The 13980-nt window shown below is 38.9% G+C and overlaps 1 protein-coding gene across 1 annotated transcript in view; it reads right to left on the bottom strand.

The window, feature by feature from the left end:
* The window catches only part of spop (speckle type BTB/POZ protein), a 102229-nt gene that overhangs the window by 14428 nt on the left and 73821 nt on the right, over nt 1–13980 (bottom strand). The window contains exon 8 of the mRNA XM_042505670.2: nt 5131–5308. Within this exon, the coding sequence (XP_042361604.1) occupies nt 5131–5308 (178 nt within the window). The remainder of the gene's footprint in view (nt 1–5130; nt 5309–13980) is intronic.

Here is a 13980-nt window from a genome sequence, read left to right as displayed (position 1 = left end):
TCATATCATTGTAGCCGTGACAGTGGTTAGTTTCGGCACAGGCTGAACCTGGCAATTGGAGCCTGCGTTGATTATTGTTTGATTGATTAACAGTGGAAGGAGCGAAGTGTCTCCACAAAGGTTAGACCTATAACCTAAAGGACTTTAACAAAAAAAAAAAAAAAAATCACATATACCCAGAGTTGTCCTCCTCTGACACGGTTCACTTTGTTTGATTATGTGCTCACTGGGTAACACTTACAGTTACTGTACTGTTCACTGATGAATGCTTAATTAACTAGTGATTAAAATTTAACAAATGTTTCAAGACATTATTAAGCATGTGTCAAAGTCAGTGATATGCTAATTAATTTAACCACTTAATAATGACTTATCAACCTCAGAGCTGAAGTAGCTATCCATTTAATTACTCATTTGAAAACGTGGTGCCATCTATCAACTCTGCACAAGCCACAAATAAATATGATGCTGCTAATATCATAATAATAATAATATGAGCAATGAAAAACGTTCACACTGGGATCCTGTGGTTTTAAGGTCAGCACCTGCTGCTTCAGATGTAACTCAATCATCTTAATAAATAACACTGTAACTTACAGGTCACACCTCATTCAGCTTTCATAAATGTGTTTTAGATATGCTTTGGCTGAGGGTCAAAAGCAAAACTTCTGGGTAACATTAAAGGGATAGTTCACCCCAAATTCAAGTACATGTTTTTCCTCTTACCTGAAGAGCTCTTTATCAGTCTAGATTATTTTGGTGTGAGTTGCCAAATGTTGGAGATATCAGTCGTAAAGATGTTTGCCTTCTCTCCAATATAATGGAACTAAATGGCACTCTGCTTGTGGTGCTCAAAGAAATTGATTTGAAAAACTCAGCAGCAATGTTTCTTTCTACTGAAATATACCTGCCAGTCACCACTCAGAAGGAAGTGTGAAACTACTCATGGACAAAAGGCTTGTGCTTGTAATAGCGTGAGTGGTAGACATTAATAGTGTTGTCCTCAGCTGAGCTGTAAGTTTAGTTAGTTCAGTGGTCTACATGAACAAGCAAGTAGATGCAAACTTCCCTCTGCACGTTGACAGGTGTATCTCAGTTTTCCTTTACTTTTAAAGAGAAAAAGAAACAGTGTTGCCTTTCATGAAGTTTTACGGTATATCAGCTGAGGGGTCAAGATTTTTGGATAAGAAACATCCCAATTCTTCTTTATTTTAAAGATCAGATTATAGATGTCACAGGACTTGCTTCGAAATAACTTTTCAGTAGGTATCAGAGGGAGTTAATGTTTTACCACTCAGGAGTGGGAAAATGAAATTAGAAGCTCAAAAGTCAGATGGATGTTTTAAGTAACTATCCAAGGAGAGCTTAAGGGATCAGTGAAATGCACATAAAAACAAACAAACAGCCAAATTATTTACTTCTCTTCTTTCCAGAGGTAATTTGTTTTGTTTGCAAGGGAGGCGAGGGAAGCTGGCCACACAACTTAAGGTTATGGAACAATTGATGAAAAAAAAAAAACTCACTTAGAAATTGAGACTTTGATTTCAGTAAAAAAATAGAAACTGTTGTGGAAATGAATGTTATGTATAACAGTAACTTTATGAATGTGTGATTTGTCAATTGTCATGGTTAAATATTTTAAGAGGCCTCAGAGTCACTGTGATTGTTTTACAGTATGGTGTTGAAGAAAGCTGAGACGGAAAGTCAGCTCAGACGGAAGGCCAGCTGAGACAGAAAGTCAGCCTGTCCAGCGGAGAGACGGGATGGTTGGAGATCAGACCTATGGCGCAAAAAGAATTGAATGCAGGTATCGTTTGACTGGAGACGTTTTGATTTTTTGAGTTGTTTCAGTCATTACCTTAAAGTATAGAGTACCAATACCCAGCCCTAGATGCTATTGACAAAATCTGCCCACAGGCGCAGACATGAAAAATTCCTAGCAAAAAAACTTAAAATGTCTTCTGTGGTAGTTTCCCTACAACTGGTGTCAATGGGACAAAATTGCGCCATGACGACACACACAGACACACAAGATGAAAACAGTACCACGGCTGATATTAAGTCTTAATGACAGAGAAGTTAAAAGAGGGACTTTGTTTGTCTCAGTATCTAGAAGTGCTAAGTCAAAGGCAACTTGACAGCTGTAGATTCCTGGTTCTTTACAGTTACCTACAGTTATGTTTTGCAAGGGTCACACTGTATGTCAGAGACAGCAACATGTTGCAGCAAATGTTGTTGGAGCACTGAAACTTAGCAGTGAATGGGCAGGTAGGACTATGGGGACTAACCTACAGTAAGTCTGTCTGGTGCAGCTCAATACTGGTGAGCTCATACTGCAGCAACAAAGGGAAGGGGCGGGCATGAGAGACAGAAAAAGGGAGAGAGAGAGAGAGAGAGCTTTACAGAAAGTGAATGGACGGAGAGGAGAGAGAAAGTAGGAGGCAAGGAGAGTAGACAGAAACGGGAGGAAAGCGAACTGAGCAAGATTTGAGAGGAGAGAAAGAGATAAAGAAGACTCAAAGGAAGACAAACAATAGACGGATGTGAACACAGAGAAGACAGAGAGGCAGGAGAGAGGAACGATGAAAGGAGAAGGAAAACGGAGTGGGTAGAGAAAGACAAGAGGGAGGATGAAAAAGGGAAACATGAAAGTGAAAGGGGGAATATTGAGAAAAGGTAAAGGAGGATGTAGAGACAGAAAAGAAAGAGAAGGTAAGAGATAGAGGGAGAGAACCAGAGTGGTTTAAAGATCACATGGCCAATGTGGAGCCAATTTGAGTTGCTCTCCCTCCTTCGTTTGATCCCTCTCTGTCCGTCTCCACGGCGATTAACGGCCGGGAGAGTTGTCACGGGAACGGCCGAGAGGGGGAATAACGAGGAGGAGGGACGTCATCTGGACCAAGTAGAGCAGAGAGAGAGAGAGAGAGAGAGAGAGAGAGAGAGAGAGAGAGAGAGAGAGAGAGAGAGAGAGAGGGGAAGACCCCAAACCACAGCAGCACATAATTAAAATGGCTCCTCACACACACATTTCAACAAATCCAATAATGAACAGCCTCTCCTCCCATCCACTGAGACTCACAGTTCACCAGTTTCCTCAAACCTTTCGCTATCTGACGCTGTCTGTCATTAAAGTGCCAACAAGTGGTTCGCCGTGTGCCATGTGTGTTCATGTGTGTTCATGTGTGTTCATGTGAGTGTGAACATGACAGGGTGTGGTCTGTGTGTGGGCTCTATGAAGGCAGACAGGTGCTGAAGTGCCAGTAAATGATACTTTGTATGGATATTCAGCATATTCAAATGTAACCATCCCTTTGGCAAACAAAAATTATTCATTAAATTAAAAATTTGATGAAGTATTTCCCCTGGAATTTAATTTTTGTCACAGTGGAAAAGTAACTGAAGCAGCGTTTAGACCAAATCCAAAAGTCTCAAACAAAACCCAGAAAAATGGCAAATATTAACTACGCCACATATATTAGTTTGCAAGTTATGTGATCTTAAAACTATCAGTCAATCACCAGACACCAATTTTGATAACCTATTATTTCAGATTATTTATAAAGCAAACAAGTCAAATATTTGCTGGTTCCAGCTTTTCTTATGCAAGAATTTGCTGCTGTTCTTAGCTTTGAGAAATTGTAAACTCAGTATCTGGACACAACACGCAATCTGATTACGTTTTTAGAAATTTTAACGGGCAGTTTGTACTATTTTCTGACAATAGTTAAAGTTAAAGAGCTGTACGCAACATCTATTATTTACTGTTGTCTTGATATTGAAATTTCTGACTTTGATACAATACCTTGAAAAATACTGATATTCAATACCACGGGCACAAACTGACATTGAGGATATAAAATTACTTTTTTATTAAAAGATAAATATAACATGACAATGATGACTGTTCTTGTCTTGGTTAGTAGCAGAGTACAGCAGAATTACTGTCGTGAATATTAATAAAAGAGAGGAAAAAATGCAGCTGGTACCAGTGTACTGTGCAGCAGAGGCACCCGCCTCCTATTGCCAAAATGCTCCACTGATCAGTTCAAGTTTTTTAATGAACACTGTTGATGCCTTTTTTTTCCTACTACTTAAAGTATTCATTCCGTGCATGCAAAAATTACTTATGCTGTTATTGCCTGCACAATGTTTACATGGTTGTACATTGGTACATTTATTTTATGTTTTTTTCTAACTTATTGAACATTTTCTGCTTTCACTGACCTCCTTTATTGGTGTTGCAATGGAACTATGTGCTGTATTACCCTTCAGTGACTCTGCCCAGTTTCCCATCTAGGTATTTATAAGGATTGTTCTTTTTATAGTTACTACAAATAAAATGAGTATTGAAACCAGTATGTCTTCACCGTCTCTCAAAATGGAAGCTGCTGAGCCTTTGGCTAACAGCTAGCAGATAACTGTGCTAAGAGCGTGAACAGTGCTGACCGTGCTAATGGTGTTAAACAGGGGGTGACCTAAGGGTGGGTGTTACATTTCCCATCTCCCCATGGGTCGGCACAAGTTTAGTGCAGTGCAAAGTGGCGACGCTTAGCTAGCCAGTGCGACACACACAAGGACACACTGCTCCAATTACAACACACGCACGCACGCACGCACGCACGCACGCACGCACACACACACACACACACACACCTTACTCCACTAGCAATCTTCACTATTAGTCTGTATGCTGCTCCATTAATGACGCTGTGTGTTGAGGCACACGGTAATATCCATCTGCATAACATCTTCAGAGTTAAATTCTTTTCACATGTTAAGACTTAAAATCTACAGAGACAAGATTGAGAAATGTACTTAAGCCCATGATTGGGACGAGAACAAGGGTTTACACTTAATTCAGTTCATGTTTTTACTGCAGTACGCATATACGCAATAAAATGTGCAGTATAATGCTATGTGCTACCATGGTATCTTGAACAATAAAACCTTTAGTATTCTTACTTGTACATATTTTACTGAACTTGGTATTTTCTTCTCATAGTTGTCAGAAAATCAGAAGTTTAAGAAACCACTGCCTTACTTCATGAAGTTTTTACCCCCTACATGTTAAGTATGAGTCATTATCCATCAACTTTTCTCAGATGTGATGAATTAAAAGGATATTCTCACCTGCCAGGATTGCTTTGTGCGCCTGGAATTTCTGCCCAGCGACACACAGAGAGCAGTCAGTGAATCTGGAGCTCTCCCACAGATCACCGAGCTCCTCAGCCAGCCTGCAGTCAGGAACCTTCACCATATTCATCGTGTTCTGGCCTGAGATGTTCACAGAGTCCTGCACCACACTCACCTACAAACACACAAGTAAAATGTAACATTTTATTTCCTTCTTGAGCATAAACAAATAGGATTACTTTCACACACAGGGTTATAATTTCAGAGTGAACTGCCCCTTTAACACACTCACTTCACGCAGAGGCCAATAAATAGCATGCAATGTTCATTAAAAGGAAATAAATCAGGTAATCAAACATGCTGTGAATGATTAATGTGGGCACTCTGCCTTTGTAATCAATACATCAGACACTCGAGATGGAGGCTATTCAAAAATGACCCATTCTTCCATCTTTATCCGATCAGATCGGCCATGCTTCTAAACAAGCCACAGAATCAGCATTGAAGTCAAATTGGGTGTGCGAGTATGTGTGCTTGTGTGTGTGCGTGCATGAGGGTTGTCTGTATGTCTTCCCTGCTGACTTCACCACCTGTTCCAGACAATGTCAACCAGACTCATTTATCTCTCTACAGGACTCACTGCAAACACACACACACACACACACACACACACACACACACAGATGCATACACACACTCACGTACACACGAGGCAGACTCATGAGCACAAACACACACGCATTCTCTCTCTCTCACTCACTCACTCACACACACACACACACACACACACACACACACACACATACACTAATTACTAAGTAATTTCCGACAGCCTGGGTTGACTGACTTGCAGTTTTTCACCTGCTTGCTGTGCCATCTAATCAAATACCAGTGAGTTACCCACAGCCCTGCTTAGAATATACTATGCTGCTTATTTAATTATTTGGTGAGTTAGTTACACTTCATGATACAACAGCCTGATAGGTAAAAGCATTACACCAATTTCTGGTGAAAATTTATTCTAGAGCGACCCTTGATGGTTAGCGTAGTAAAATATTGTTGTGCAGAGTTGTGCTCAAGCTTTCTGAAGTTATCTACATATGTAACAACAATGTTAGACAATGGCCTGTTGGAGTACCTCTAATTCTTGAAGGAGCATAAAACTCTCATTCTTAGGTACAAACAATGAGTGCCTGTGTTGAAAAGAATGGGAAGCATTGTAAAAAAGCAACATGGTGCACAACTATGTTCTTAAAGTTAGAAGAAAAGACAGCGCTGTATGCAATATTCATTATTTATCACTGCACTACTGTATATTGTAATTGGTATTCTATGTTATATTGCTTTGCTATATATGTTTCACTTTATGCTTCATCTTATATGCCATACTGTATTATATTGTGCTATGTTAAACTCCATAATGTTAATGTGTGATACAGCAATTCTCTATTATATCTATATTTTCTCCCTGTATTTATTCAGACCAACACTAAGTTATTAGTCTGATGTATGCTGCTTTAATAGACTTGCTGCAATTAATTACACCATTTTCACTTTTATTTTGTCATATTTGTCTTTATAAATGAAGTATGAATAAGAATTTAAAAGATCAATATACAGTGTTAAAAGTAAAAATTCAGTTGCTGCAATGAACTAAACAAGTCTCTTGTTTGCAGTACAGCAAAAGCAGTGATTTAAAGCTGATAATGCATTACGAATGAAAAATAAATATAACTGGAAACAACGTCCAACAACTCATTCTGGTTACCATCCAAAAGTTTGCCCTAAACAGACAGGAGTGGAAAATCTCTCTTGCTGCTCAACATGGCAGAGAAAATAAAGAGCAGTATGTAGGTGAGTAGTATTTCACATTAACAAACTGACCAAAGAAAATAACTTCTCATGTTGCAAAAACATTGACATACTTGACAGCCATAACATAATGTTATGGTACCTTTAAATCCTCCTGCATTTCGTTGTTGAGGAATATTAAAGTAGTCATTAAAGCTATAGTTGGTCAATTTTGCTAAAACTGCTACTATATTCCCACAGAAGTACATGACATAGTCTGTGAAAAAAATCACATCCCTCCTCCTCTTCCTCCTGTTTCTAATGTCATTCACCAGAATCTACCGAAGTGCACCGACAACGACAGGAAAGGAGTCTCTAATAAAGTTGTCAATATGTGCTCGTGAACTGCGGTCCAACTGTCAATAGGCAGCACTGATTAATATCAATCCAGATTCTGTTTCTGCATTGTGTATTTCTCATGTCAAATGTTTTCAAAAACATATTTCTTTAGCTGTAAAATGAGAACGTTTGTGACCGGGCTGCCATGACAGAGTTGACCAAAGTACCAAGCACCGCCCACCAACCAGACCAACTTTGTCAATTTACAGCCAAACAGCACACTAAAATATGTTTCTTAAATATTTCAGACAAAAAATAGGCAATGCAGTCAAAGAATGTTGATTCATACTTGATCAGCACTGTTTAACAGTTTGACTGCAGTTCACAGAGTGATTGACAGCTGCATCAGAGATTTAGTTGTTTAGAATTATGATTTTTTTTTTTTTTTAACAGATAATCTGTCTCATTTAGTGCTTTGTGAAGTGACAGTTCAAGCATTTTTTTTTATTAAAGCTACCAAAGCTTTAACAGGTTTAAAATGAGTATAACGGATGCAACTCTTATGTGGCTGATTAAGTGGACTCGTTCAGGAGCATATGACTACAGCCAAGACTGCACAAGAACATTAATTACAACTGTTAAATGATTAAAAATCTGTCAAAATGTCAATCTGTCAACAGCGTAATAAAGCAACCAGTGAAATATTGCTGTATGATGATGTTACTTTAATTCTGCTATATTTTTCCTGACTATGTAATTACATTAACACTATCAAAATTATAATACTAAACATCCAATTTCTAACAATAGGTGTATCCGTGCTTAATTATGGCAGTGTCAACATAAAGATGTTACACTATAAGCTGGAACTTTTACTATAAACTTCACAAACATTTATATAATATTTCCAATCAATACACATGACGTGTTTTTTCTGTTTTGCCCTCTTATAAAATTATGTCATACAGTAGTTTTCTTAAATACACAATTAAATCTAAAGATGCTGATGGGGACACACCATCAAGCACATTATATTCTAATGAATTATTAACTGTTTAATTACTTTGTTACATTCTGCACAATAATCACTGCCTAATCAGACAGAATAATCTTGGTTCTCTGCTTTCATTGCTGACAGCTCTTAAACACATTCAGTACATAGTTTTCAAGAAAAAGGCTGAAAATCACCACAAAGTGACCTTGCTGTTGAAGCTTTGGGGAGGCTGACACCCAAAACCTCACAAAAAAACATCCCTCCTCATCCATCCCCATCCGTCCATCTGCCCGCCTATTCGTCCAATAGCACATCTATCCACCTATTCAACTCACACAAAAAGAGTCCTAGAAAAGGAGGAGAAGCACATACAATAGACAAGTGCGTGGCAAGCAGGAAATTGAATGTCAAGGAGTCTTGTTTGCTCCTGATGGAGGTTTGAGAGTTAGCCTGAAGGGGACAGAAAGACAGAGAGAACGAGAGACAGCAGGAAAGATAATAAAACAGAAGAAGAGTGTGAGAAAAAGGAGGACAGAGAGAAGGAGATATAGGGATAATAAAAAGCAGAGAATACAGATGCAGAGATACCAAGAGGAGAATAGAGGCCATCACAGGTAAGGGGAGGTGGGGGAGTGTGGGCGAGCTATTGGTGGGATCTACAGTTGGAGATGGCCTCTCGTAAGCAGCAGCTCATTCCTGACAAAGAAATGACAGGGACACAGAGAGAAGAAAATGTGACTTTTCTGAAGGGAAGAGCATTCACTATGTGTGTGTCTGTACATATGAGTGTGAATGTGTGACAGTCTGGTTTCCACAGCTGGCTCTATTAATCACACTCCAGGGGGATGCAGGTCTGACTGACTGACGTGCATCCATCTCCTGACACTCACAGAGGAATGCTCATACACACAAACACATAGACATTCACATGAGGAAGAGACAGTCCTGCTCACAGACACTGGCATTCATAAAACACTGATTAGCAATACAGAAGGCCTGTTAGAAAGGGAGCTGCCGTGTATAGGAGAGGAGAGGGAGAAAAACAACAAAAAACAGAGGAGAGAGACAGACGGACAAAGGGACAGAGGGCCGAGGACAGAAGTTCAGTCAGCTCAAGTTGGAATGAAAAATGGCTTTAGGAGAGGAGGAGGAGGGCAGTGAGCCCAGTGCTGTGTCCTGAGTACACACTGAAAAAATAAACAAGTGCTGAAAAGCGAATTGGAAGGGAAGCCAGCGAGCCTGGTCAATGCGTTGCGGTATAAATAGCCCAATTAGCATGGCGGAGCCGTCGCTGGGCTCTCAGACGCAGCGTGGCAGAGCTGGTCTAATTACTGGCTAACTTGACCAATTATTCCACTGTTTAACCAGGCAGAAACTAAATCGCAGCACCTGGTTATTTAGACACACTGGCTGCCCGGAAAGTCTTCACGCCACAAGCTGTCATCTTCAGTCATTGTCAACCTCCTCCTCTTCCTCCTCCAAACACCCCTTTTCATTCTGGAGGAGTGGGCAAGGATGTAGCCAGTTTATCTGCATTTGTATTCACAGAATAGACTGACAAATATACCCCACATCCTTAATGTTGGTTTATGGTATGAATTTCAATGAACGTCTTATATAATAGTTTGTATTTTAGATTTTAAAACAAGTTCCTACAAGAGTCTAAGACCATGCCCGTGGCTCTGTGAGGTAGTAGAATCAAGCTTTGTATGTTTTTAATGTTTAAAATCTTAGCTTAGTGCGTTAACATGCTAAGATTTGCTGGTACTATACACAGAGTACAGCTGAGCCTAAAGGGAATGTCATCAATTTAACACGTATTTGGTCATAAAGCAATAAAGTTTAATTTTGGCCTGATGATGATGATATATGAGCTAAAGGTGACAAATGTCTGCATCAAATTTCCTAGGAATGCATCCAATAGCTGTTGAGACATTTTATTTAAAAACAAAAACGTAAACCCACTGGTAGTGTTGGAGGAAAAGTCAGCGAGTCAACAAAGTGAGTAAGATTCATATTCTGAGGACCACAAATGTCTGTACAAAATGTCAGTCCATCCAATAGCTGCCGCTAATTCATTAGATATTACATGAACTGCTGTATGAGGATATGTTTTAACACTGCAACGTGCACTGTAAATTTTACAGCCAATCTGGTCATTCTTGAACCGGTGAAAATTTTGGCTTGATGGTGGTGAAACAGGAAATTTCAGCAAGCAAATTTGTCAACAATATTCAGTCATTACTTTTTAAGATACAAAGTAATGTCTACAAGTGCAAATCAAGAGCGAATGTTGACCTGATGTTGGTGCCAGACTTAAGTTTTGGGGTCACCAGAGACTTTCAAAATCAACAATATCACCCTTCATATCCTTGAGAAATGTCACGGTAATCCAGCCAGGAGTGGTGAAAATATCTAAATCCTAGCGAAGTGTTGGACTGACCAACCAACTGACTTTTATTCATTCCCCAGTGGTGTTCATTATGACGATGATGCAGACAGAGACACACTCTGTTTACAACCTTAGGTAAAGAATAACAGTAATGAAGAATCATAGCTGCTATATCGCCACAATCATCATTTGTTTTGGTAATTAAGTTCCCAGGATAAGTACTTACTAAAGCACTCGCCTCCCAGTTAGTTCCTCAGACATCAAGATGGATCTGTCGTAAGCTCCCTTCTCAGCCCTCCAGGCAATGCAGAGTTAATATTGAGTTTCGGTACCCAGATGATTTATTCATAATGCATCAATCTTTTTCTGCCTGTTTATGTGTTTGTTTATGGATTTACAGTGTTTTGCCATGCGTGAAATAGTTTGAAAAAGGAAAAAAAAAATCAAATCAAATCAAATTCATTAAGTTATGAAACACTTGTTCTTTTACCTCCCAAGTCACATTTTCCTCTGTTCAGTCCTGTGCATTTTTTCAAACACCTTAAAACATAAACTCATTTATACACTCACCCTATTAAACTAAACACACCCCTGTATGACATACAACACTTACGGCAGCTGTACGATTTTTAAAAGAATATCTGCATGCAAGTGCCTGTCTTTTGGGGGCTTTTTTTCTTTGATGCTGTAAATTAGCAATAGATCATTTGCATGTATATTGTTTGGATTTGCACATTGCATAGTTTTACTGATCAGGGCAGGATCTCTAGTGCTCTGAGTCACATTGCTGCTGACTTCATGGGTAGCTAAATAGCAGTCAGTATGAGTATATATCTCAACTAGCTCCGTGCAACTGTCAAGATTTGTCGGTCCCACAAGTCAGTTTCTTCCAAACCCCCTTACTGCACATTTTCATGACTGTCAGCACATGGTGTTCAAATTAAAGCAACTTTAAAGAATTCTAGGGCTGCAATTTTATCCCCATACTAGCATTGGAAACGTGTTTTTTATTAAGTGTTAGTAATGACGAACATGGAAACAAGCAGCTGTTGTAGTGGGGAAATAATGGAGAGCTGCTGACAGCCAAGCACAATGTTTAATGATCTTACTAGAATCTATGTAGATTTAAAATGTGTTTTGGTGACAGATGACCGATCTTTCCAGAGATCTGTGTGTAAATTAATACAGTTTTTGAGACATTCGTTGACAAAATAAACACAAACTGACAGCATGAGGGGAAAACCCTGCCCAGTTCTGCTGGCAGAGGCAGGGTCCGACACTAAGTTTCGGTAATGGCTGCCAGGTTGGCAAACAGCTATTGCCAGAATGGTAGCTGTATTTTAATTGTTTATAATTAGAGTGATAACGATCCAGTGTAATTACACCCCATATTTTAATAATAAAAACTGGTACCAAGATTAGCTCAACATATTTAATTCTACTGTGCACCTGCTGCGGATCACTGTCACTATTTTATTTTTACATTCACTCTCTTCTATTCATTACGTCCTGTTGCTCACAATATTTTAGTTAAATTACTACTTGTCTCTCATTCAGTTTTGGCTGTCTCAGTATCAGGTCTACTGTGTTGTGGGTTATACTTTGTTGTTGACAGGTTATCACTAGACTGTTTTTCTCCACACTTAATTTCAGTTTTTATTTCCGACAGAATAAATCAATGCAACTGCAGAACTCTCATTTGCCTGGGTAGAGATTGTACACTGTGAGCATTGGATACACATGGAAAATGTTTTACTGCATTAACTGTATTATACCTGCACTCTGTCTCAAAGCAAACACCTTATTAGTCTGTGTGATGTTGCTGCTCTGCAGGAACAAAACAAATGTATTAAACAAAATCATTTAATTTCCCTTTACAGCAGGGGAGCAGCCAAAGTTTTGCAGTAATGCACTGTATCATGGCTTCACCATGGACTTCATCTGTTTTTAATGGAAATTTGACTGCAACTCAACCTGTATCTAATATTCCAGGGTAAAACTGCACATCAGGTTTTTATTATTCACTAAATAAGACAGACTTAAGGAGATACTTTGCTGATTTTCAACCAGCTTTGCATCATTACAGTGTGGGTAGTATGTGTAAATAGACTATGGTATACTTTCCATAAACTCAATTTTGGACACCAGCAATGTTGCCTGAACTACAGATTGTACTTCAGCCATTTTCATATGCCCGCCACCACGGACACAAAAGTATAGAAATAGATCAAGAGTGGATCAAGAGAGAGCAGCCCCACTCTCTCTATTTATCAAGCTCAGATCAAACTGTAAGTGCTCATCAAATATAAACCAAGACTCTGTTACTGTACTCTATTTCTTGACTACAATGTCTTCAGAAACATATTTTAGTGCACTATTTGGCTGTCATATGAGAAATTGGGAGCATGAAGTGGGCACCGCACCGCTTTCTGCATTGTAAACATGGAGGCTAAAAAAACTCTGATCAAATGGTAAAAACTAAGCAGTCTCTAACCCAACATTCAATCATGTCACTCACTGCCCATGAACTGACGTCAAACTGTTAAACTAAGCAGCACTGATCAAATATCAACCAAGATTCTTTTATTGTATTGCCTATTTATTATCTAAATGTTTTCAGAAACATATTTTAGCGTACTTTTTAGCTGTAATATGAGAAAGTTGGTCCTGCCTGTGAGCGTTGCTTGATACTTTGATCAAGTATTTCCAAGATGGCAGCAGGCTCATAACTTTCTCATTTTACATCTGAACAGTACACAAAAACTTTTTTTCTAAAAACATTTGAGATGAGAAATAAACAATGCAGTTACAGAATCTTACTTTATATTCGATCAGCACTTCCTAGTTTGACCTATTTACTTTAGCCTACTGTTAAATTGTAACTCAGGATCGTGTGTTACCAGGCATTCATCATTTTTTTTCCTGTGTTAAAACAGACAAGCTTCCAATACATCACACACCAGGAAGAGCAATGATTGGCCCAGTGCAGTGCAGTGTATTCTGGTAGTTGTAGGTTTTCTACTTCTTGAGCAAAAGCAAATGTTACTGGTCAATCAGCACCGATTATTAAAAGCGCTTGCAGCTTTCTACTGCATAGAGAGCCCAGGTTTATGAAAAGACCATCTTTCCAACTGCAAAATACTTCTTTGACAAGGTTGGTCTGCATTAAGTGACCAATGTGACAAAGGTTAACATTACTAGAAATTTAAGCATTTTCAATAAAACCACATTATTGGACACTCAACATACATATATCTATAATGGCTTAATTGATCTGTGATCTTTAAACTTGTCCTCTGAACCCTCTGAGCACAAAGCTCATCATCAGCTT

This window comes from Plectropomus leopardus, chromosome 18 (genome assembly GCF_026936395.1).
Source record: "Plectropomus leopardus strain MGB_pleo_1.0 chromosome 18, ASM2693639v1, whole genome shotgun sequence".
Classification (NCBI taxonomy): Eukaryota; Metazoa; Chordata; class Actinopteri; order Perciformes; family Serranidae; genus Plectropomus; species Plectropomus leopardus.
The sequence above is the reverse complement of the archived record's forward strand: the minus strand, read 5'-3'. Positions and strand labels throughout refer to the sequence as shown.